Source organism: Homarus americanus, unplaced genomic scaffold, assembly GCF_018991925.1.
Source record: "Homarus americanus isolate GMGI-L3 unplaced genomic scaffold, GMGI_Hamer_2.0 scaffold19952, whole genome shotgun sequence".
Classification (NCBI taxonomy): domain Eukaryota; kingdom Metazoa; phylum Arthropoda; class Malacostraca; order Decapoda; family Nephropidae; genus Homarus; species Homarus americanus.
Window position 1 is genome coordinate 38,447 of NW_024741599.1, and position 22,636 is coordinate 61,082.

Here is a 22,636-nt window from a genome sequence, read left to right on the forward strand (position 1 = left end):
GTTCCTTCTTATCTCCCTCCTAAACCTAAACTTATCCAACTTAAATCCGTTGCTCCGAGTCCCATCCTGCTCGGATATTATAAGAACTTTATCTATATCCCTTTATTGATTCCTTTCACCCACTCAAATACTTCTATCATATCTCCCCGCACTCTTCGTCTTTCTAGGGAATGCAAGTTTAGTTTCTTTAACCTATCCTGATATGGAAGGTTTCTAAGTCCCGGAATCATTTTCGTCATTCTTCGCTGCACCGACTCTAGTGAATTGATATCCATTCTATAACAAGGGCACCAGAACTGAACCGCATAATCGAGGTGCGGGCTGACTAGTTTTAAACTAAATGAGTCCTGAGGGACACCGCAATACAGTATTAACGGGGTGGTGTGGCGGTAAAATTAAGTAATTCCAATATTATAAATTTTTTTTATTGGATTTAGTTAATTTACCGCCACACTGCCCCGTTAAGTACTGTACTGCGGTGTCCCTCAGGACTCACTTAGTTTAAAACTCGGGTTGAAGCACGACGAACCTCTTCAAGAGAAGATGTTGTTTAATAATACGGGCGCAAGTCTGTTGGTCTTCAAGACAGAGGAACAGTGGTCTACTGGCTGGACAATAATGCAATCAAGCTTATGTACGTTTTGTTATTAACAGATCAATGTAGTGTATGACCTGTAGCTGACCTAACACCTCCAGGTAGTGTATGACCTGTAGCTGACCTAACACCTCCAGGTAGTGTATGACCTGTATCTGATTTACACCCCGAGGTAGTGTATGACCTGTAGCTGACTTAACACCTCCAGGTAGTGTATGACCTGTAGCTGACCTAACACCTCCAGGTAGTGTATGACCTGTAGCTGACCTAACACCTCCAGGTAGTGTATGACCTGTAGCTGACCTAACACCTCCAGGTAGTGTGACCTGTAGCAACACACCTCCAGGTAGTGGCCTTGACCTGTGTGACCCTAACACCTCCAGGTAGTGTATGACCTGTAGCTGACTTAACACCTCCAGGTAGTGTATGACCTGTAGCTGACCTAACACCTCCAGGTAGTGTATGACCTGTAGCTGACTTAACACCTCCAGGTAGTGTATGACCTGTAGCTGACTTAACACCTCCAGGTAGTGTATGACCTGTAGCTGACCTAACACCTCCAGGTAGTGTATGACTTGTAGCTGACTTAACACCTCCAGGTAGTGTATGACCTGTAGCTGACTTAACACCTCCAGGTAGTGTATGACCTGTAGCTGACTTAACACCTCCAGGTAGTGTATGACCTGTAGCTGACCTAACCCCTCCAGGTAGTGTATGACCCGTAGCTGACCTAACACCTCCAGGTAGTGTGAAGATGTTTAATCTTCCGTGAAATGAGTCTGCGTCTCTTATTTTCGAGAGACCCCAAATATTATGTTTGTATGAAGTGAGATACTATTGTTTTGACGAAAAGATTATCCAAAAAATTCGGGTTTCTACAGAGGCATGTAATATAAGCTGAAACTGTGATTAATCTCGGTCAGTGATAACAGAGGCGTCACAGTTTTCAGATCACAATATTCTTGCCGTGATAGTTTTAATGATATCAAAATATAGGCATAAAATAGAGGCATGATAGTTGAAAACATATAATAATACAGGCATGATAGTTGGGAACATAAAGGCATGAGAGTTTTCAGAACACATGATAAAAATCGTGGCATAAAAATTTTCATAAAACAGAATAAATGTCGTTTAAAGTTTACGATCAAGAGAAATTATCTGTTGTTATATATTTTTATAGGAATAGTAAAATGTTTATATGTTTCTAAAGCGTTCAGTTCTCTCTACACTTTAGGACTTATCGTGGCTCCCGTCAGACGATTTTATTCAGTTTAGAGAAAACCTCCAAAACTAAAAAGTTTAAATAAATATGCCGACATTATATCCATTAATTAAGAGAATAATGTTGAGTCAAGAAACAGTCAATAAAGACGCTTGTTGACACTTGTTGTTGTTGTGTGTGTGTGTGTCATTATTAACTATCTGGTTTTCTCACGTAAAGTATCGCCCCTCACCTCACTGCAGCGTCTCATCCTATGACAGTTTCATTAGCGAACAAAACCACGGTATTTGAAGCCCGTGATGGTATTATAATGACCCAGAAGTTGTAGAGTTTTAATATTTTAAAGTAGTTTGTGGTTAATGTTTCTTTTACGCTCATAATGATGCGGTTAAGTGTAAAGGTTTTAAGAATGCCTTACGATGTATACAATTGATCCATAATAATGTAGCTGTATGAGGTAACGAACTGTGCGTAAATAGAAGTTGTGCATTATGTGTGTTGACAGGTAATCAGGGCAGCGGTGATCCGATTATATCTCATAAAATATGACGACCATCTTCACGGAGCCTCGCCGAGGCAATTATTGGTGTATTTCCAATAAAACACGAGGTTCATATTATTATGGCAATGATTGTTTGTCTGGTTATAACACAGTTTGTGTCAGATGAGGCGATTCAATCAACCAGCATCACTTGGTGCCTCGCCTCTATCTCTAACACAGGTGTAAGTTTTGTACCTTTAAAGAACGTTTTGTGTGAAGGTGACAATTCAAGTATATAAATAAAGTCAATTGGCAAACAACATACCCCAAGTTTAGTTCTGAGGACGTCATCTCGGCGTGAAACTGAGAATAATGGACATTCTGTTGTACGGTACACGGAGGAGCTGTGTAGGTGTACTGTACGCTAACACTCACCTTCTCTGATGAATCTCATTTGTTAACTTATGCTAAGCGATTATTTCATATCAGTTTATCTTAAAGATGAATCTTTAAGATTACTTACTATATGGGTTTGCTTCAGTACTAATAGTGGTGGACCAACTTAGCACACATTGACACTATGCGATAGAGTGACGTATCATACGAGTCCTTTACCATAGTACAGGTGACTGTAATGGAACATTTATGAACGTGACAGGTGTACAGCCAGGAAACGCACCAGTCTAATCAAACGTGTACGATGGGGAGAGATAACTTTCATATTAAGTGTTAATATTTAATGTTGTTGTTTTATGAACGTCAGTCAAGAGTTGTTTTTTTAGAATCAGTAGCATAAAATGTTTAAATTCTCAGTGATACTCGGGATTATGAGCAACACAGCTGGATATAGCAGCATCCCCACACAGTTAACATATTAATAGTGACATAAGAGTGATTTAGTTCATGAAATAAATTTAATAGATTCATGAAAGATTTATTCTTTATATGGGTCACATTGAGAGGCAGTTGGCAGACAGGGTAATTATTTTGTTCATTGAAGTGAACGTAATACTAACTAATTGTGTCTTATTTCAGATAATATGTGCATCCTTAAGTTTAAAAACCAAGTGGAAATTACATCAGCGCTTCTTTTGGGGGGAAAACAATTCGCCGTAAGACGTTTGCCGCAACCTGTATAAAATACAAATTATAGTACTTGTATTTCTGTCCATCACCCAGACGACCATTATGGGTACCTCTGTTATATCCCTGAGTACGTATTATAGCTCCCGATTATTTAGTCAATTCCATATTTATGCAACTCTCATACATTGATATGACACACACAAACAAACACACACACACACACACACACACTTCCTTCAGCCTTCATAGGGTACGGGCGTGTGTAGTCGGCGCTGCCCACTCACGCGGCCGTGGTCTCTTGACCAAGGAGACAGCTGATATACAAAAACGACATTTCAACTCGAAAGAAAGAAACAACTGTTAGAGCGACAATCAGTACTTAGCTGCCAATGTTGACCTGACACCTTGACCTGACGCACCCGACCCGCGGTACACTCATAAGAACATAAGAACATAAGAAAATAAGGAGTCTGCAATAGGCCGGTTGGCCCGTACATGGCAGCTCCTGTCGAGAGTTACTACCACTCTCTATCATCCATGGATCTATCCAGCCTCCTTTTGAAACTTTCCAACGTTCCAGCACTTACTACAAAGTTGCTAAGCTTGTTCCACTCGTCCACCACCCTATTTGTGAACCAGTTCCTTCCTATCTCCCTCCTAAACCTAAACTTATCCAACTTAAATACGTTGCTACGAGTCCTATCCTGCTCAGATATTATAAGAACTTTATCTATATCCCCTTTATTGATTCCTTTCACCCACTTAAATACTTCTATCATATCTCCCCGCACTCTTCGTCTTTCTAGGGAATGCAAGTTTAGTTTCTTTAACCTATCCTGATATGGAAGGCTTCTAAGTCCCGGAATCATTTTCGTCATTCTTCGCTGCACTGACTCTAGTGAGTTGATATCCATTCTATAATAAGGGCACCAGAACTGAACCACATAATCGAGGTGCGGCCTGACTAGCGCTACAGTAGATAAAGTTGCAATAAGACCTCTCCACTCTTATTACTTACACTTCTAGATATAAAACCTAATACTCTGTTTGCCTTATTTCGAACATTAACGCACTGTTTTCTGGGCAGTAGTTCCGGGCTTACAAGCACCCCTAAGTCTCTTTCACAAGTCGGCTTCTCTAAGTTAATGACAGTATTTGTTCTTCCAATATTAAGTACGCTGCACTTGCTGGTGTTGAATTTCATTTGCCATTTTTCTGACCACTCCTGCAGTTTATTTAAATCTCCCTTTAGTGCATTTGCATCCTGTCCTGAATTAATCTGACGCCCTATTTGGTGTCATCCGCAAACTTGCTTATGTCACTGCTGATCCCCGTATCTAGATAGTTTATGTAGATTATGAACAACAGTGGGCCCAGTACTGACCCCTGGGGAACCCCACTGGTTACACAGCCCCACTCAGATTTAGCACCATCTATGCTGACTCTCTGCGTTCTGTCGGTGAGCCATGATTTTATCCAATTTAAAACTTTCCCCTCAATACCATGAGCCTTAACTTTTCTCAAGCCTCTAATGCGGCACTCTGTCAAATGCTTTGCTAAAGTCTGAGTAAATAACATCGTAATTTTCGTCATTATCTACTACCTCATAGATATAGACTTTCCTAAAAAAACGAAAGTAGATTTGTTAAACAACGGATTTAAGTTGGGTAAGTTTAGGTTTAGGGGGAGACAGGAAGGAACTGGTTCACAAATAGGGTGGTGGATGAGTGGAACAAGCTTAGCAACTTTGTAGTAAGTGCTGGAACGCTGGAAAGTTTTAAAAGGAGGCTGGATAGATTCATGGATGATAGAGAGCGGTAGTAACTCTCGGCAGGAGGTGCCATGCACAGGCCAACCGGCCTATTGCAGACTCCTTATTTTCTTATCTTCTTATGTTCTTATGTAATCGACTCCAAGGTGAGGGGGTCGATTTGGCACTTTTTCAGGTTTGTCTTGAGACTATCCTTTTACCTTTTCAGTTGCCCACCAGAGTTACGTTTACTTTTCGTTAGGTGACTGCAAAGTATCTGCTTTGGCAGTCTACTGTCGTCCATGCAGGTAACATGGCAAGTCCAGCATAGATGTTCATGGATAATGGCAGCCTTGATGCTCCTACAGTTGGTGTCAGCAAGAATACTGGCATTTGTTCTCTTGTCTTCCCAGCATACTCGGAGGATGGAATGTAGACACACACACACACAGCTGAGCAATTAAACATCCATGTCGCAGCTATATGCCAGACGCTTCCGCGGTTTGACACATCTGGTCTCCCTGTTTACCTACCAGCCCCCTTTCCCACTGACTTAGTGGAAGAATTTAAAGTAGCAAAACGTCCAGACAAACTTAAGTTAAAGCGCTCCACCAGCCCCATTGACTTACCAATGAAACTCTACAAGGAGTTCTCCCCGGAACTATCCAAAAAAAAAAATCTGCTCCATCATCAATGTTTCCCTCAGCCAAGTAAGATGCCTAGCAGACTGGAAGACCTCATATGTGTCACAAGTGCCCAAGTCAACGAGCCCACAATCCTTAAATGAGCTACCACCCATTGCCATCACCCCAATGCCCAGCTTAATGTGCTAAAGTTTCGTTTTTGACTAGGCATATACTGATATTGCAAGCACCACCACTCACTGTCTTGTCAGTTTCCTCGACTACTTATACCGCCATCTGGAAAAACGAAAGACGTCTGTGGCTGTCGCCTTCATTGACTTCACCATGGCATTTGACCTACAGTAGCCAACCACAATTTAATACCATGGCTTACAGACTTCTTTAGTGACCGACGTCAAGCCGTACGCTTCCGAGCGGCCGTCTCAACTTTTCAGTCACTCACCTGTGGCGTCCCATAGGCACCAAGACGGGACCGCTCTGATTTCTCATGCTTATCAATGATGCCCTAAGAGAAACCTCTGCTCACTGGAAATATGTCAACGACTCCGCCATTGGGATGAGTGTGAACAACTCGGTTCCCGATTACACCGCCGTCCAGAATATATCGAACAGTCTCCCAAATTGGGCCACCAACAACCATGTCACCATCAACTATACCAAGACCATGGTTATGCACATAAACCTTTCCTCTGACCTTGCCCCACCTCCCTCCATCACTTAGGGCCCCAACACTCTCCAGTGTGTGGACTCCACCAAGCTCCTCGGCGTCACTATGGATAACAAACTAAATTGGAATACACACGTCAGTACAATTCTCAAATCCTCCAGTTTTCGTCTCCACATCCGCCGACTCAAGTCCGTCGGAGTTCCCGCGCCCTAGCTTCTCAGTGCTTACTCAATATTCGTACTTCCCAAGCTGACCTATACCTCCCCTGCCTAGTCTTGCTCCCTAAATGCCACACAACGGAAACACTTCGAAAAAGTGCAGAAGAGGGTATCAAGAATATTCTCTCCCCCTCCTACTCCACATATCAAGAAACGCTCAACACACGGACCCTCTCGACTCTCTCTGACCATCACCACGACCTCATCTGCAAATTTAGTGAGAGGTTTCTGCGCCATCCCTGACACCGGCTCCTGCTTCCACTCGAGAGCCCTCATCCACGAATTCCTGCTTGACACCACAACCGCATCCAGCCCATACGAACACGTACTGATCGCTATAAGAACAGCCCAGTCCCAACCACTGTAAAAATTATCACCAACTAGTAATCAACCAGTGTGTTCACCCCCAGCCAAACTCACCTATTTGCACTGTTACTATGTTGAAATGCCCTGTAATATGACCTTCTTCCTACCTAGTTATATCTATCATATTTGCATCACGTTTGTTACTTGTGTATTATTTGTCAATCAAGTGATCCATTCCCAAATTATGTAACTGTATATAATCATCCATTTGGCTGCCTTGTTCGTTCAATAAACCGTTAGTTATTATTATTATAATATTATTATTACTACTACTTTGCTGTCACTCGGAATAGAGAATGACGATCATCCAGCTATGAGTTTTAAGGTGACTAAAGAGGCCGATAAGGGGACGGCAGAGTTGATCAAATGAGTTGCACATGTGGAGGGCGTCTTTCCGGCGTTGATGCTTGTCTGCCTCGGTTTGCAGTCGGGCTAACATAAAAGTATTGACACCTTCTCGTGTGGTGATCCTCATAGCGTTACGATATGGAGTAATAGACTTCCAGGTGAAGGGGGTTTATTTGTCACGTTTTCAGGTTTGTCTTAAGACTATCCTTATACCTTTTCAGCTGCCCGCCGGCATTACATTTACTATTCGTTAGGTGAATGTAAAGTAGCTGCTTTGGCAGTCTACTGTCATCCATGTGTAGTTGTTCATGGATAATGGTAGCCTCGATGCTCCGACAGTTGGTGCCAGCAAGAATGCTGGCATTTGTTCTCTTGTCTTCCCAGCAAACATGGAGGATGAAACATAGACTACGTTTGTGAAAGTTTTCAAGTGCCTTGAGGTGCCTCCTGCATGTGACCCATGTCTCACTGCCATATAGCAGGGTGGGGAGGATAACTGCTCGATATACGTGTAACTTTGCATGTAATTTCAGCTAACTATAGCTGAAGACACGGTTTCAGAGTCTGCCAAAGGCTTGAGATGCACATCTGATCCGATGCTGAATCTCTTCATGGATGTCCGCGGTGGTGGACAGGTGGGAGCCGAGATACCCAAAGTGGGTAACATTAGAGAGGGGAGTACCGTTAGGCTGGATGGATGGTGGAGGTGTGTCTGAACCAGGGGCAGATTAAAAGAGAATCTGAGTCTTATGTACATTCACCTCAAAGCCGAAGTGTGCATACGCATATGCATAGGTGATCAGGATCTCCTGTAGGTCGTGTTCAGCGTGAGCAACAAGGCAACAAGGTTGAGGTCATCTGCATACTGAAGTTCAGTTGTGGAAGCTGCCGACACCCTTAATCTTGCCGGGAGTCGGCTTATGTTGAAAAGAACCTTCATCCGGCACTCGATGTCCACCCCGCTGGTTAAATTGGCACTGGCACAAGTAAGGAAGCCAGCCAAGAAAATGGAAAAGAGAGTTGGTGCCAGTACACACACTTGTTCAGTCTCCGTTTGGATGAGGAAGAACTCAGACTGGGTGCCATTGTGCAGGACACTGCTGTTCATGCCACAGTCTGACTGGTCTCCCTTGTTCTTATAAATATTGATGATGGAGGCGTCTTTAAGAGCTCGGGGGATTTCCTCCTTTTCCCAAACATTCTCCAGAAGAGAGTGGAGACGGTTGGTAAGCAGAGGTCCTCCTGATTTATACACCTCGCCTGGAATTCCATCAGGCCCTGAGGCTTTGTCATTTTTCAACCTTTTGATGGCAGTAGCCACCTCATCCAGGGATGAAAGATAGCTGAGGCAGGTCAGCTCTGGATGCTGAGGGACCTGCTGGGTAGTCAGGACATCCACAACGGTGTTTCGGTTGAGCAGTGAATAGTAGTGCACTTTACAGCGCTGAAGGAGGACTTAATCGTCTTTAATTATGGAGTTACTTTCGGATGAGCGGAGGGGGCTGCACCACGAGTGATTGGCCCATAAATTGTTTTAGTGGAATTAAAAAATTCGTACATCTTGTGCTAATCTGCAAATTTTTGTGCTTCACATGCTGTATTTTTAAATCAGTCGTTCTTTAGATTGCGAAGTTTCCGCTAGGGCGCCGCTTTCTACTTACGTAAGGTATCAGCTTTGGTCTTGAGATTGAGGGTTGTTCTGCCAGTCATCGAAGAGTACATTGATTGCCGGGTCATATTCATCAAACCAGTTCTGGTGTATTCTTTCGATCTGGCCGAGGGTCTCTCTGCAGATTTTTGTCATGACAGTGTCTCATTTGGCACGCTGGATCGTCCAGACGCTTAGTGTTAAAAACCTCTTTTAGAGGCTTGCTGCCTTCGCCGTTTTGGGACGACGTGAAATGAGAGCTTGGCATAGATGATGAGGACAACTCGCGATCTCTTTCTTTGACAATGATGTAGTTAATGAGGTGCCAGTGTTTGGATCATGGGTGTTGCCACGAATCCTTGAACTTGTCGGCCTGCCTAAACAAGGTGAGGTTGTGTGCAGCACACTTGCTGAGGAGGAGTAGGCCGTTGGGATTACACTCTCCTAGTCCATTTCACCCTATGGTTCCCTGCCAAATGTCAGCATCTCTGCCAACTCTGGCACTGAACTCACCATGGAGCACAATCTTGTCTTCTTTGGTGATAGAGATAGCATGCCGTCGAAGTCAGCATAAAAGGCCTCCTTGATGTCACCCTCTTCATCCAGTGTTGAGGTATATGCACTGATGAAAAAGACATGACGTGAGTGATTCAGAGGAACTCGAAGCGTCGTGAGGTGCTCGTTGATCTCAATAGCTGTTTCAGTTAGTCTGTGTAGAATGCGTTGGCGGAAGGCAAAGCCAACTCCATAAATGCTGTTTTTCTCCACAGCAGGCTTACCCTTCAAGAAGACGTTATAGCCAGACCCCACTTCTGTAAGTTGACCCTCATCTTGGAGCCAGGAGTCACTAATGGCTGCTATGTTGATGTTATACCTAGCAAGCTCTTTTGCCACATGGGCAGTTCTTCTTTCAGGTCGCTCATTTGTAGCAGTATCCAGAAGGTCTTGACATTCCATGCAGCGACCATAAGAGGTTGTATAGTCTGTTTTTGTTTGGATCTCTAGTTTTGATTGTGTTTTCGACCGCGTATGGAAGACCTTACTGAATGTGATTGCCCAGTCAGTTTGGGTTTTTAGGCAGGCTATGGTTAGGGCACCTTTTCTAACCCCCTCCCCATGTGGGGTGAGCAGAGTAGCTCCTCGAAAGGGCTGCTCAGTCAAACAGACAGGACCGGATTGCACTGCTGCCGACATCCAACCGCATACACGACCATCTTATCTGTGCCACCCATGTGCAGAGTTGTGACTAGAGACTCCCGGGAGTCACCTCTGCCTGTCCTCGTCGCCACTCGTCCGTCGCCATAGGACTTTTGGGGGCATAGGGGTTTTGATGATGGTGAGAGGTATGATGAACTGGATGATGGCTGCACGTGAGTTGATTTATGTGGTGAGGCAGAAGCACAGGCTGCAACCACACATCTTGGCTCTCCTTTTTCCTGATCCAGTGGTGCAAGTGTTGCAATGACTAGGGAAAGGGAGAGTTGCATTGGACTGCCGATAGCCCAGTTTGCTGGGTTTCGCCTTAGTTGCCTGTCCATCAACCATTGCCTTCGTCCGCTGGTGTAGTAGTCGTTGGGTTCCCAAGGTGGTCACCTCTTCCGCCTATACCGCCGTTGGGGTCTTGTTGGAGCTATGTAAGCATGTCTGCCTGATGCGGGGCTCCACCGCAGATTTTTCCTTAGGAGTTTGCTCCCGTAGCCTTACCCCAACCAAGGTTAATCCACAAGGCAGAGGGGTAATGGTTGGTAGGAGCCAGAACGTGTCCACAGGCCCATACGTTATTACACACACACACACACACACACACACACACACACACACACACACACACACTCACACACACACACACGAGATACGCATTTTAATTTTCTTTTAAACCATTTTTACGTCGTTCTTGATAAAGAAATGAACTAATGGATATGAAGACAAAACAAATAATTGCTTCAGTATGTGTGGGTGTGGTAGAAGGAGTGGTGGTGATGGTAGTGAGTGGTTGAGTGGTGTAGACGGTGGAGTGGGTGTTGGAGAGAGCGTTGGTGATGGTGGCTGGTGGAGGGACTAGTGATGATGATGGTGGGTGGTGGAGGAAGCTGTGATGATGATGGTGGGTGGTGGGTGAGCGGTGATGATGGTGAGTGGTGGAGACAGTGGTGTGGGCTGTGGAGGATGTAGTGGTGTTGGTGGGTGGTGAAGGGAGTGGTGGAGACGGTGGTGTAGATGGTGGAGGAAATGGTGATGATGGTGAGTGGTGGAGGAACAGGTGCATGGTTGGACGTGAGTAGTGACAATGAAGGGTGGGATTTTACCGAAGGCAGTGGTTAGTTTACTGTGCACCTCTTACTCATATTGTAAGTGGTAGTCCAAATGGATTATACAACAGAGGTCACGAGGCGTCTACGTCACGTCCTAGTAGACTCAGAAGTGTATGGGCAGAGAAGGGGAGGAGACCGTGAGGGAACAGTGTGGCAAATTGGACACCTCAGGAGTACGAGGGAAGAGTGAAGGGTTTAAGAAGGGGTAAAATGGGAGATTGTGAGGGGGCGCTGAGGAGGATAGACGAAGAGGGGGCGTGAATGAAGGGGAAAGGGGAGGAGAGTGTGAGGTAGGGGAAGGAAGAGGTGTGGAGGAGGGGTAGAGTGTGATGAGTGTGAGGCAGGGGAAGGGGGAGGTGTAGAGAAGAGGAAGAGGGAGGAGTGTGTGAGGTAAGGGGGGAAGAGGTGTGGAGAAGAGGTAGAAGGAGGAGTGTGTAAGGTAAGGGGAGGAAGAGGTGTGGAGGAAGGGTAGAGTGTGGAGAGTGTGAGGTAGTGTAAGGAGGAAGGTGTGAGCAAAGGAATAAAACTTTAGTTGGCTACAGAAAAGAATATTAAGAGGACCAGCCGTTCAGAGGCAGCAGCAGTGACCACCACACACCCGGCCACAGTCACCATCTGCTGCTGTGTTTGTTGGTATACAGTTAGACTCCGGAACAGTTGCCGCACCAAAAGTTTAAAAAGTCTCGGCAGAATGGAAATGACACTTCACTAACTCAGACTTAACGAGACAATTATTCTAGTGTGTGTGTGTGTGTGTGTGTGTGTGTGTGTGTGTGTGTGTGTGTGTGTACTGGCGCCAACTCTCTTTTCCATTTTCTTGGCTGCCTTCCTTACTCGTGCCAGTGCCAATTTAGCCAGCGGGGTGGACATTGAGTACCGGATGAAGGGTCTTTTCAACATATGACGACTCCAGGCAGGAACAAAGGTGTCGGCAGCTTTCATTACTGAACTTCAGTATGCAGATGACCTCACACTTGTCGCTCACAATGGCCGCGACCTACAGGAGATCCTGCAGATGCGTATGCACACTTCGGCCTTGAGGTGAATGTGTGTGACTCAGATTCTCTTTCAACCTGCCCCTGGTTCAGCCACACCTCCACCATCCATCCAGCTTAATGGTACTACCCTCTCCAATGTTATCCACCTTCGGTATCTTGTCTCCCAGCTGTCCACCACTGTGGACATCGATGAAGAGATTCAACATCGGATCAGATGTGTATCTCAAGCTTTTGGCACATTCTGAAGCCGTGTTTTCAGCTGTAGGGAGCTGAAATTATCTACAAAGTTGCCAGTATATCAAACATTGGTCCTCCCCACCCTGCTATATGGCAGTGAGACATGGGTCACATACAGGAGGCACCTCAAGGCACTTGAAATTTTTCACCAACGTAGTCTACGTTCCATCCTCCGAGTTCACTGGCAAGACAAGAGAACAAATGGCAGTATTGTCGCTGACACCAACTGCAGGAGCATTGAGGCTACCATTATCCATGAACAACTACGTTGGACTGGCCATGTTACCCGCATGGACGACAGTAGACTGCCAAAGCAGCAAATTTGTAGTCATCTAACGAATAGTAAACGTAACACTGCGAGCAACTGAAAAGGCATAAGGATAGTCTTAAGACAAACCTGAAAAAGTGCCAAATCGACCCCCTCACTTGGGAGATGATCACTTCACACCATAACGCTTGGAGGATCACCACAAGAGGTGTCAATTCTTTCCAGATAGCCTGATGGCAAACCGAGGCAGACAAGAGCCAGCGCTGGAAAGAAGCTGCCGCCGCCCCTCCCGCACTAGATGTAGTCCTCCACATGTGCAACATCTGTGAGCAACACTGCCGGTCCCATATCGGCCTCTTCAGTCACTTCAAAACTCACCAATTAATCTAACATATCATTGTATCTTAGCTGGATGACCGTCGTACTCGATTCCGAGTGTCAGCAAAGTAGTAGTAGTGTGTGTGTGTGTGTGTGTGTGTGTGTGTGTGTGTGTGTGTGTGTGTGTGTGTGTGTGTAGTAATAATAATATAATAATATAACATTATTCTTAAAAATTTTATAAAGTAATCGAACATGTCCATAAAATATAAACGCTAGGATGTTTCAAGCCATTTTGGATCAAATTCATTTAGATAAAACAATGGATTATAAAACTGAAGTAGTTTCTTACTAAGTCCAAGTTAAATAATAAAAAATATATGATGGTTATATGAGAGGCAGACACGAGGTGAAAATAATAGTTATTTGTAACACAAAATATTCTAAACTCAAGTTAAAGCCAGGAAGGAGAGGAAGTTATAAGTGGTGGCAGCGGAGCGGAAGTAAGACGTGCGAGAGACAGATGAGGAAACCCTACAAATACCGCAGGAGGGGAAGGATGTATACTGGAGAGGCAGGTGCAGTGTTGACATGCGACCTTTATGAAACATGTACAGGGACAGGGGCTGAGGAACCTGTCATGGAGCATAAATGAATACCATAATAGTATAATTTACGACGCAGCACTGAACGATATTATCAGCCATGTTTTGGATCTATGATGCCTCTCATATAACCATCATATATTGTTTATTATTGTAATTACTTACATGATCAACTATTTTGTATAACACACACACACACACACTTACATAATCATTACAAAAGAAAAGGATTATATTAGCCACAATAACGATAATTGGAAATAAACATTAAATATATGAAAATATAATATAATACAATAACAAAGACAAGACAACTGAGAAATGTTATTGAAACAACTGTTCTGGCTATTTTTCTCAAACCTTCAGTAAAAAAGATGATAAGCAATCGAATTACTAAATCTCCTCACGTGTTCTAATGCAAATAATTATCTCGTCTACCTTCATCAATGTTATTACCTCACCGTGTAACCCGCAGGATATTCACCTTAACCCATGGCAGTGATACTAACTAGGAAAAGATATTGTACTGTATATATTTTCATGAGTCTGTCTACCAACCTTACCAAGACACCTTTAGTAAATACTCACCAAATTATTGAGATTACTGTTTTAGTCCTTTTTCACACTGTCGGTACTTAAAACCTATCTCTATTAACCCTTTCACCGCGTGTCACGCACTTGCTATTTTATTCTGGCTACCGATTAAACAACTTAAAGATGGTAGTACAGAACTGTATTAAGAATGAACTTACAGCCAACAAGACTAACTAGTGGTGAGAGTGATCTTGTATTAATTAGTTACAGTTCGTAGTAATCTTCTCGAGTCTATGTCACAGTGGCCGCCTGTAAGTTGTTCGTAGCCATTGTTATAAACTAACTCTCTTATTTTCAAAATCAATTATATGCAAAAGAAAGAATTAATGCATTTCCAGTTTTAAACACCTTTCTGGCTTTCCTTGGCTCGTTGTAGTTCAGATATTCTTTCGGTTTTACGTTATTACAGTCACATGTTGAACAAGTTGAACCACAATTGAGGTGGTTATATAAGGAACACGTTGATTCTGAACCTAGACTTCAGCCATACCGTACAAACTACCCGGCTACCTCTCTTCCTCCCATAAAGCATTACTAAGCTACTGCTCATAACCCCCACTTGCCATTGTCAAAATTCACGAGTCTAGCCAAAGCAATAGTTTATATCAGCGGAAAACGGGATGATATAACTCATCTTAGCTGTAAATATTATTAGTATGCTGTCATTTGACAAAGTTCACTTTGAGCTATAAGCTACCCTTTAGATATTGCTATGACGCAAGGATTGACAGACACACATCGAGAGCATTATATTTTCCTCCGTGTTTATGGCACATTATAAAAAGTCATTATATAGACTTTCGCATAATCAAATCAAAGACATAATACAAACAATGATTACAAAACATAATAATAACTATAATCTGTTCACTAGAATTTTCCAAATGAAGGCCAACAGTACATGACGGGTTAGTTTGTAGCGATGCAGCGAAAGCCACGACAGGTCTTCAGTATTTAATTTATCGTATTTATATTCTGATATTTTAAGGGATAATTTCTTTTCTGTGTTGAGCTCTGATAATTTCCGTATTGGGGAAGTAAAAATTAATAAGTGTAACACACTAGTGACATAATATCATAAAGAGAACAAGAAAATTATTACAAATTTTCAGCGACATCCTCCATCCCCCTGGGTGACGTCCCTGGGCAAGGGGGAGTTTACTTGCTGAATTTGTTCATCGTGTTCGTGTTCACAAGCTAATTTATGCTTCCCTAAGTGCGGAAATTATCAGAGATCAACGTAAAAAAAAAATCTTGAAAATATCAGAATATAAAGACCATAGATAAAATAGTGACTCTTCGCGTGCACGTCTGTCAAGCCAATCAGCTGCCTTGTTACGAACTGACCCGAGGCCTCAATTGCAAAGTTCGATAGAGCAGCCTATAAAGTATGAACTATCTTTAATAAAATTATCTTATATTTTGAGAGACTCCACCAACAGCTGATTGTGAGACAACAATAACACCAGCACCCAAATATTCAAAACAAGTGACCCATTTCTATATTCATGTAATTTTGATGTGACATAAAATAAATAAAACTAAATGTAAAAAAAAATTATAAATAAATACATTTCATGTTAGATTAAGAGGAACATAAAGAAATGCCTCACAGGCAATTGTACTTACAAGAACTAGTTATTACAGTTTATATACCGGGATGTTACCGTGGGGTCTCTACTCTGTCTGTACAGTATAAAGAGGTGTTGTACTCACCGTGAGGTAGTAGTAGTCTCTGTTCTCTCGGTCCAGCTGGACGGCTGTGGCGACGTGTCCACTTAGCTGGTCGATGCTGAAGTGTTGAGCACCGTCGCCAGTGAGCGTGTATCTGCTGCGTGCTGCTGTACCTTCGTCAGCGTCCCAGGCCACGACTGAGGCCACGTGTGTGCCCAGCGCCACGCCTTCAGACACCTCGCGCCTGTACACTGGCTCCTTACACACTGGTCCGTTGTCTGCCGGCCCACAAAACCCTTATATTACTATTTACTGTGATCTCTTAGATGTGTGTGTGTGTGTGTGTGTAAATTAACACATCTTAGCTATAGAAAGAGATTGGTCGACTTAAAGTAAATACATCTGAGAAGTAGAGAATTTATGTTGACTAACCGTTGACGTCTATGACGGTGACGGTGACGGTGGTGTTAGCGGTAAACTTGCCGTCGGTGGCGGTGACAGTGAGGGTGTACTCCGCCTGTCTCTCCCGGTCCAGAGCCGCGGCCACATACACCTGTACACACTCAACACTTTACTCACCTGCCTTAATTATCTCCTCACTTAGAGTACAGCAGTTAACCTTACTCATCTGTTTATGATCAACAGTTTATTATAAAATTTGTACACGTTGTAGGTACAGTACCAAATTCTCCTCTTAGTACCACAAGTATTATCTCATATAAATGTTCAAAAGTACCTTTACGTCACTTACCTGTCCAGAAGTGTGGACGAGAAAATGACCGTCGGAGTCACCGCCAGTAACGAAGTAGTCCAGCTGGGAGGGCGTCTCGTCAGCGTCCACCACACTCAGCTCCACCACCGCCGTGCCCGTCCCCGTGTCCTCGGGCACTTTTCATAAATACATTACTACTGTTACTAAATTACAACACTATTATTAATTTTCTGGTTAACTTAACTTTATATTGTGTGTGTGTCTGTGTGTGTGTGTGTGTGCACAGGGTGGTGAAATGCGTCTAGTGTGGCAACAATATGTCAGTGTTAAGGTGCAAGCACTGCTTGCTCCCTCTCTCTTTCAGCTGCCTCCGCTGGCTAGCCAGAATTGTGAACAGAGAGGCAACTTGCATAAGTGCACAAGTCTCCCTCTGCCAGTACACAGCCTCCTCACCATCAACACTCCTGCTGTGCCTCCTCGTGGTAACACACGGTAACTAGGTGCCTCGTGGGTCCAAGCTAGACAAGCAGTGGATCTCTGAGTAGCAGTGGACCCCAGAGGGACGGCACATAGGTCCACTGGCATGTGAACACGTCCCCAACCACTACCCTGCATCAGGCAGACATGCTTACAGAGGTCCAACAAGACCCCAACGGCGGTATAGGCAGAAGAGGTGACCACAGTGGAAACCAAACGACTACACCGGCGGAGTAAACTGGGCTATCGGCAGTCCATTGCAACTCTCCGTCTCCCCAGTCGTTGCAACATTTGCACCACTGGATCAGGAAAAGGGAGAGCCAAGATATGTGGTTGCAGTCTGCGCTCCTGCCTCACCACATAAATCAACTCACGCTAAGCCATCACCCAGCTCACCATACCTCTCATCATCATCAAAACCCCTTTTACCCCGAAAAGTCCAATGGCGATGGACGAATGGTGACGGGGAAAGGCAGAGATGACTGCCCGGAGTCACTAGTCACAACTCTGCACATGGGCGGCACAGATAAGATGGTCGTTTATGCACTGGGATCTAGGCAGCAGTGCAATCCGGTTCTGTCTGTGCGACTGAACAGCCCTTCCGAGGAGCCACTCTGCTCACCCCACAAGGGGATGGGGCTAGAAAAGGTGCCCTGAACATAGCCTGCCTAAAAACTCAACCTGACTGGGCAACCGCACCTAGTAAGGTCATCCTTAAGCGGTCGAAAACACAATCAAAATCAGAGATCCATACAAAAACAAACTATACAACCTCTTATGGTCGCTGCATGGAATGTCAGGACCCTTCTGGATACTGGCACAAATGAGCAGCCATTAGTGAGTTCCGGCTCCCAGATATGGGTCAACTCCAGGAAAGGGGGTCTGGCTATACCTTCTTCTGGCAAGGTAAGCCTGCTGCGGAGAGAAACCTCATTTATGGAGTTGGCTTTGCCATCCGCCAACGCATCCTACACAGGCTAATTGAAATGCCTATTGGGATCAACGAGAGCCTCATGACGCTTCGAGTCCCACTGAATCACTCACGCCATGCCTTTTTCATCAGTGCATACGCCCCAACACTGGATGTAGAGGCCTTTTACGCCGATTTCGACAGAGTGCTACCCTTTATCCCCAGTGATGACAAGGTGGTGCTCCTTGGTGAATTCAATGCCAGAGTTGGCAGAGATGCTGACATATGGCAGAGACCCAAAGGGAGAAATGGACTAGGCAAATGTAATCTCAATCGCCTACTCCTCCTCAACTAATGCACTGCACACAACCTCACCATCACCAATACCTTGTTTAGGCAGGCCAACAAGTTCAAGGGTTCGTGGCAACACCCACGATCCAAACACTGGCATCTCATTGACTACATCATGGTCATAGAAAGAGATCGCCGAGATGTCCACATCACCCGTGCCCTGCGTGGCTCAGTCCACTGTGACACTAATCATCAACTCGTCAGAGACAAGCTCTCACTTCACGTCACCCCAAAAACGGAGAAGGCAGAATCCTCCAAAAGAGGTTTTAATACTAAACTTCGGGAGGACCCAGCGGTAGCACATGCTTTCAGAGAGGAGCTCGAACATAGTCTGGTAAACAACCCAACAGCAAACAACGAAAATCCCAGTGCCGAATGAGACATTCTCGACACTGTCATGACAAAAACCTGCAGAGAGACCCTCGGCCAGATCGAAAGAATACACCAGGACTGATTTAATGAAAATGACCCGGCAATCAATGTACTCATTGGTGATAAACGTGCTGCTTTTACTGACAGGCAAAACAACCCTCTGTCTCGGACCAAAGCTGATACCTTCAACAAGTAGAAAGCAGCGGCCCAGCGGGAACTTCGTAATCTAAATTATGACTGGCTTAAAAATAAAGCATGTGAAGCACACAAACTTGCAGATCAGCATAAGATGCGCGAATTTTTTAATTCCATTCAAACAATTATGGGCCAATCACTCGTGGCGCAGCCCCCCTTTGCTCATCTGATGGTAACTTCACAATTAAAGACGATGAAGGCCTCCTTCAACGCTAGAAAGAGCACTACCATTCACTGCTCAACCAAAACACAGATGAGGATGTCCTGACTACAAATCAAGTCCCTCAGCAGCCAAAGCTGACCCACCTCAGCTATCCTCCATCCTAGGATGAGGAAGCTACCGCCATCAAACAGATGAAAAATAACAAAGCCTCAGGTGCTGACGGAATCCCAGCCGAGGTGTATAAAGCACGAGGACCTCTGCTTACAAGCTGTCTCAACTCTCTCCTGGAGAATATATGGGAAAAGGAGGAAATCCCCCAAGCTCTTAAAGACGCCTCCATTGTCAATATCTATAAGAAAAGGGGAGACCGGTCAGACTGTGGCAACTACTGCGGGATCTCGCTGCTCTCCATTGCTGGCAAGATTATCGCCCGAGTCTTCCTAAACAGACTTCTTCCTGAGGCAGAAAACTTCCTCCCAGAATCTCAATTTGGCTTTAAACCATCACGTGGCACCACTCACATAATCTTTGCTGCCCGTCCGATACAGGAAAAGTGCAGAGAACAGCATCGTGACCTGTACATGGCTTTCATCGACCTAATCAAGGCTTTCGACTTGGATAACAGGGAAGCCGTCTGGTGGACCCTCAACCGTTTTGGATGCTCACCAAAATTCATCGCCATAGTGAGGCAACTCCACGATGGCATGAACGGCAGTGTCCTGCACAATGGCACCCAGTCTGAGTTCCTCCCCAACCAAACAGGGTTTAAACAAGGGTGTGTACTGGCACCAACTCTCATTTCCATTTTCCTGGCTCCCTTCCTTACTTGTGCAAGTGCCAATTTAGCCAATGGGGTGAACATCGAGTACTGGGTGAAGGGGGGTCATTTCAACATAAGACAATTCCAGGCAAGAACAAAGGTGTTGGCAGCCTCCATTACCAAACTTCAGTATGCATATGACCTCACCCTTGTTGCTCACACTGAACACGACCTACAGGAGATCCTGAACATCTGTGCAGATGCATATGCACACTTCGCCCTTGAGATGAATGTATGTTAAACTCAGATTCTCTTTCAACCTGCCCCTGGTTCAGACACACCTCCACCATCCATCCAGCTTAACGGTGCTACCCTCTCCAATGTTACCCACTTTTGGTATCTCGGCTCCCACCTGTCCACCACCGCAGACATCGATGAAGAGATTCAGCATCGGATCAGATGTGCATCTCAAGCCTTTGGCAGACTCCGAAACCGTGTCTTCAGCTGTAGGGAGCAAAAACTATCTACAAAGTTGCCCGTATATCAAACAGTGGTCCTCCCCACCCTGCTATATGGCAGTGAGACATGGGTTACATATAGGGGATATCTCAAAGCACTTGAAAACTTTCACCAACTTAGTCTACGTTCCATCCTCCGTGTTCGACTGGAAGACAAGAGAACAAATGCCAATATTGTTGCTGACACCAACTGTAGGAGCATCGAGGCTACCATTATCCATGAACAACTACGCTGGACTGGCCATGTTACCCACATGGACGACAGTAGAATGTCAAAGCAGCTACTTTACAGTCACCTAACGAATAGTCAACATAATGCAGGCGGGCAACTGAAAAGATATAAGGATAGTCTTAAGACAAACCTGAAAAAGTACCAAATCGACCCCCTCACCTGGGAGTCGATTAGTCTACATCGTAATGCTTGGAGGAGCACCACACGAGAAGGTGTCAATACTTTCGGGTTAGCCCGACTGCAAACCCAGGCAGACAAGCGCTACGCCGGAAAGACGCTGCCGCCACTCCTCCCGCACTAGATGTAGCCCTTCACACGTGCAACATCTGTGAACAACACTGCCGGTCCCGTATTGGCCTCTTTAGTCACCTTAGAACTCACCAACCTAGGTGACATCCCTAATATCTCATATGATTGTATCATAGCTGGTTGATCGTCATACTCGATTCCGAGTGACAGCAACATAGTAGTAGTAGTGTGTGTGTGCGTACGTGTGTTTGCGTGTACGTGTTTGTGTGCATACGTTTGTATGTATACATGTGTGCATGTACATGTGTGTGTGCATACGTGTGTATGCATACATGTGTGCGTGTACGTGTGTATGTGTGTGCGTACGTGTGTATGTGTTTATGTGTGTGTGTATGTGTGTGTGTGTGTGTGTGGTGTGTGTGTGTGTGTGTGTACGTGTGTGTGTGTGTGTGTGTTCATGTGTGTGTGTGTGTGTGTGTGTGTGCGTGTGTGTGTGTGTGTGTGTGTGTGTGTGTGTGTACTTGTGTGTGTGTGTGTGTGTGTGTGTGTGTGTTGTGTTGTGTGTGTGTGTGTGTGTGTGTGTGTGTGTGTGTGTGTGTGTGTGTGTATGTGTGTGTGTGTGTGTGTGTGTGTGTGTGTGTGTGTGTGTGTGTGTGTGTGTGTGTGTGTGTGTGTGTGTGTGTGTGTGTGTGTGTGTGTGTGTGTGTGTGTGTGTGTGTGTGTGTGTGTGTGTGTGTGTGTGTGTGTGTATGTGTGTGTGTGTGTGTGTGTGTGTGTGTGTGTGTGTGTGTGTGTGTGTGTGTGTGTGTGTGTGTGTGTGTGTGTGTGTGTGTGTGTGTGTGTGTGTGTGTGTGTGTGTGTGTGTGTGTGTGTGTGTGTGTGTGTGTGTGTGTGTGTGTGTGTGTGTGTGTGTGTGTGTGTGTGTGTGTGTGTGTGTGTGTGTGTGTGTGTGTGTGTGTGTGTGTGTGTGTGTGTGTGTGTGTGTGTGTGTGTGTGTGTGTGTGTGTGTGTGTGTGTGTGTGTGTGTGTGTGTGTGTGTGTGTGTGTGTGTGTGTGTGTGTGTGTGTGTGTGTGTGTGTGTGTGTGTGTGTGTGTGTGTGTGTGTGTGTGTGTGTGTGTGTGTGTGTGTGTGTGTGTGTGTGTGTGTGTGTGTGTGTGTGTGTGTGTGTGTGTGTGTGTGTGTGTGTGTGTGTGTGTGTGTGTGTGTGTGTGTGTGTGTGTGTGTGTGTGTGTGTGTGTGTGTGTGTGTGTGTGTGTGCGTACTACCCTTTTCATACAATAAATACACCATGCTAATCACAACACAGTACGTAAGGAATAAGGAGGTTTGCTCCGGGTCAACACACCGGCAGTGACGTAGGTATCTCTGGTGAACACTGGCGGGTTGTCGTTGTAGTCCTTGACTAACACGGTGACCCTTGCCGAGGTGGAGAGTGGCTTGGGGCCCCCGTCGGTAGCCACTACGGTGAAGGAGTACCTAGCCATGGACTCCCTGTCTAGTGGAGCCGCTAGGGTCACTGCCCCCGAGTGTGGGTCAATACGGAATGTTGACCTCACAGTGACATCTTCACCGGAACTGAGACTGTACTGGACCTGTTCAGTGAAGACGGTTATTAGTCTTAATACCTGCATCACTACATTAAATATTCTTTTCGAAATATGT

At 45.0% G+C, this 22,636-nt stretch overlaps 1 protein-coding gene across 1 annotated transcript in view; it reads right to left on the reverse strand.

Moving 5' to 3' along the window:
• LOC121875995 (protocadherin Fat 1-like) overlaps positions 1-22,636 on the reverse strand; it is a gene marked incomplete at its 5' end in the record, with an annotated part of 192,474 nt that overhangs the window by 9,777 nt on the left and 160,061 nt on the right. The window contains 7 exons of the mRNA XM_042380838.1: positions 6,224-6,286; positions 9,542-9,737; positions 13,729-13,796; positions 16,077-16,312; positions 16,467-16,587; positions 16,786-16,922; positions 22,320-22,566. Of these exons, the coding sequence (XP_042236772.1) occupies positions 6,224-6,286; positions 9,542-9,737; positions 13,729-13,796; positions 16,077-16,312; positions 16,467-16,587; positions 16,786-16,922; positions 22,320-22,566 (1,068 nt within the window). The remainder of the gene's footprint in view (positions 1-6,223; positions 6,287-9,541; positions 9,738-13,728; positions 13,797-16,076; positions 16,313-16,466; positions 16,588-16,785; positions 16,923-22,319; positions 22,567-22,636) is intronic.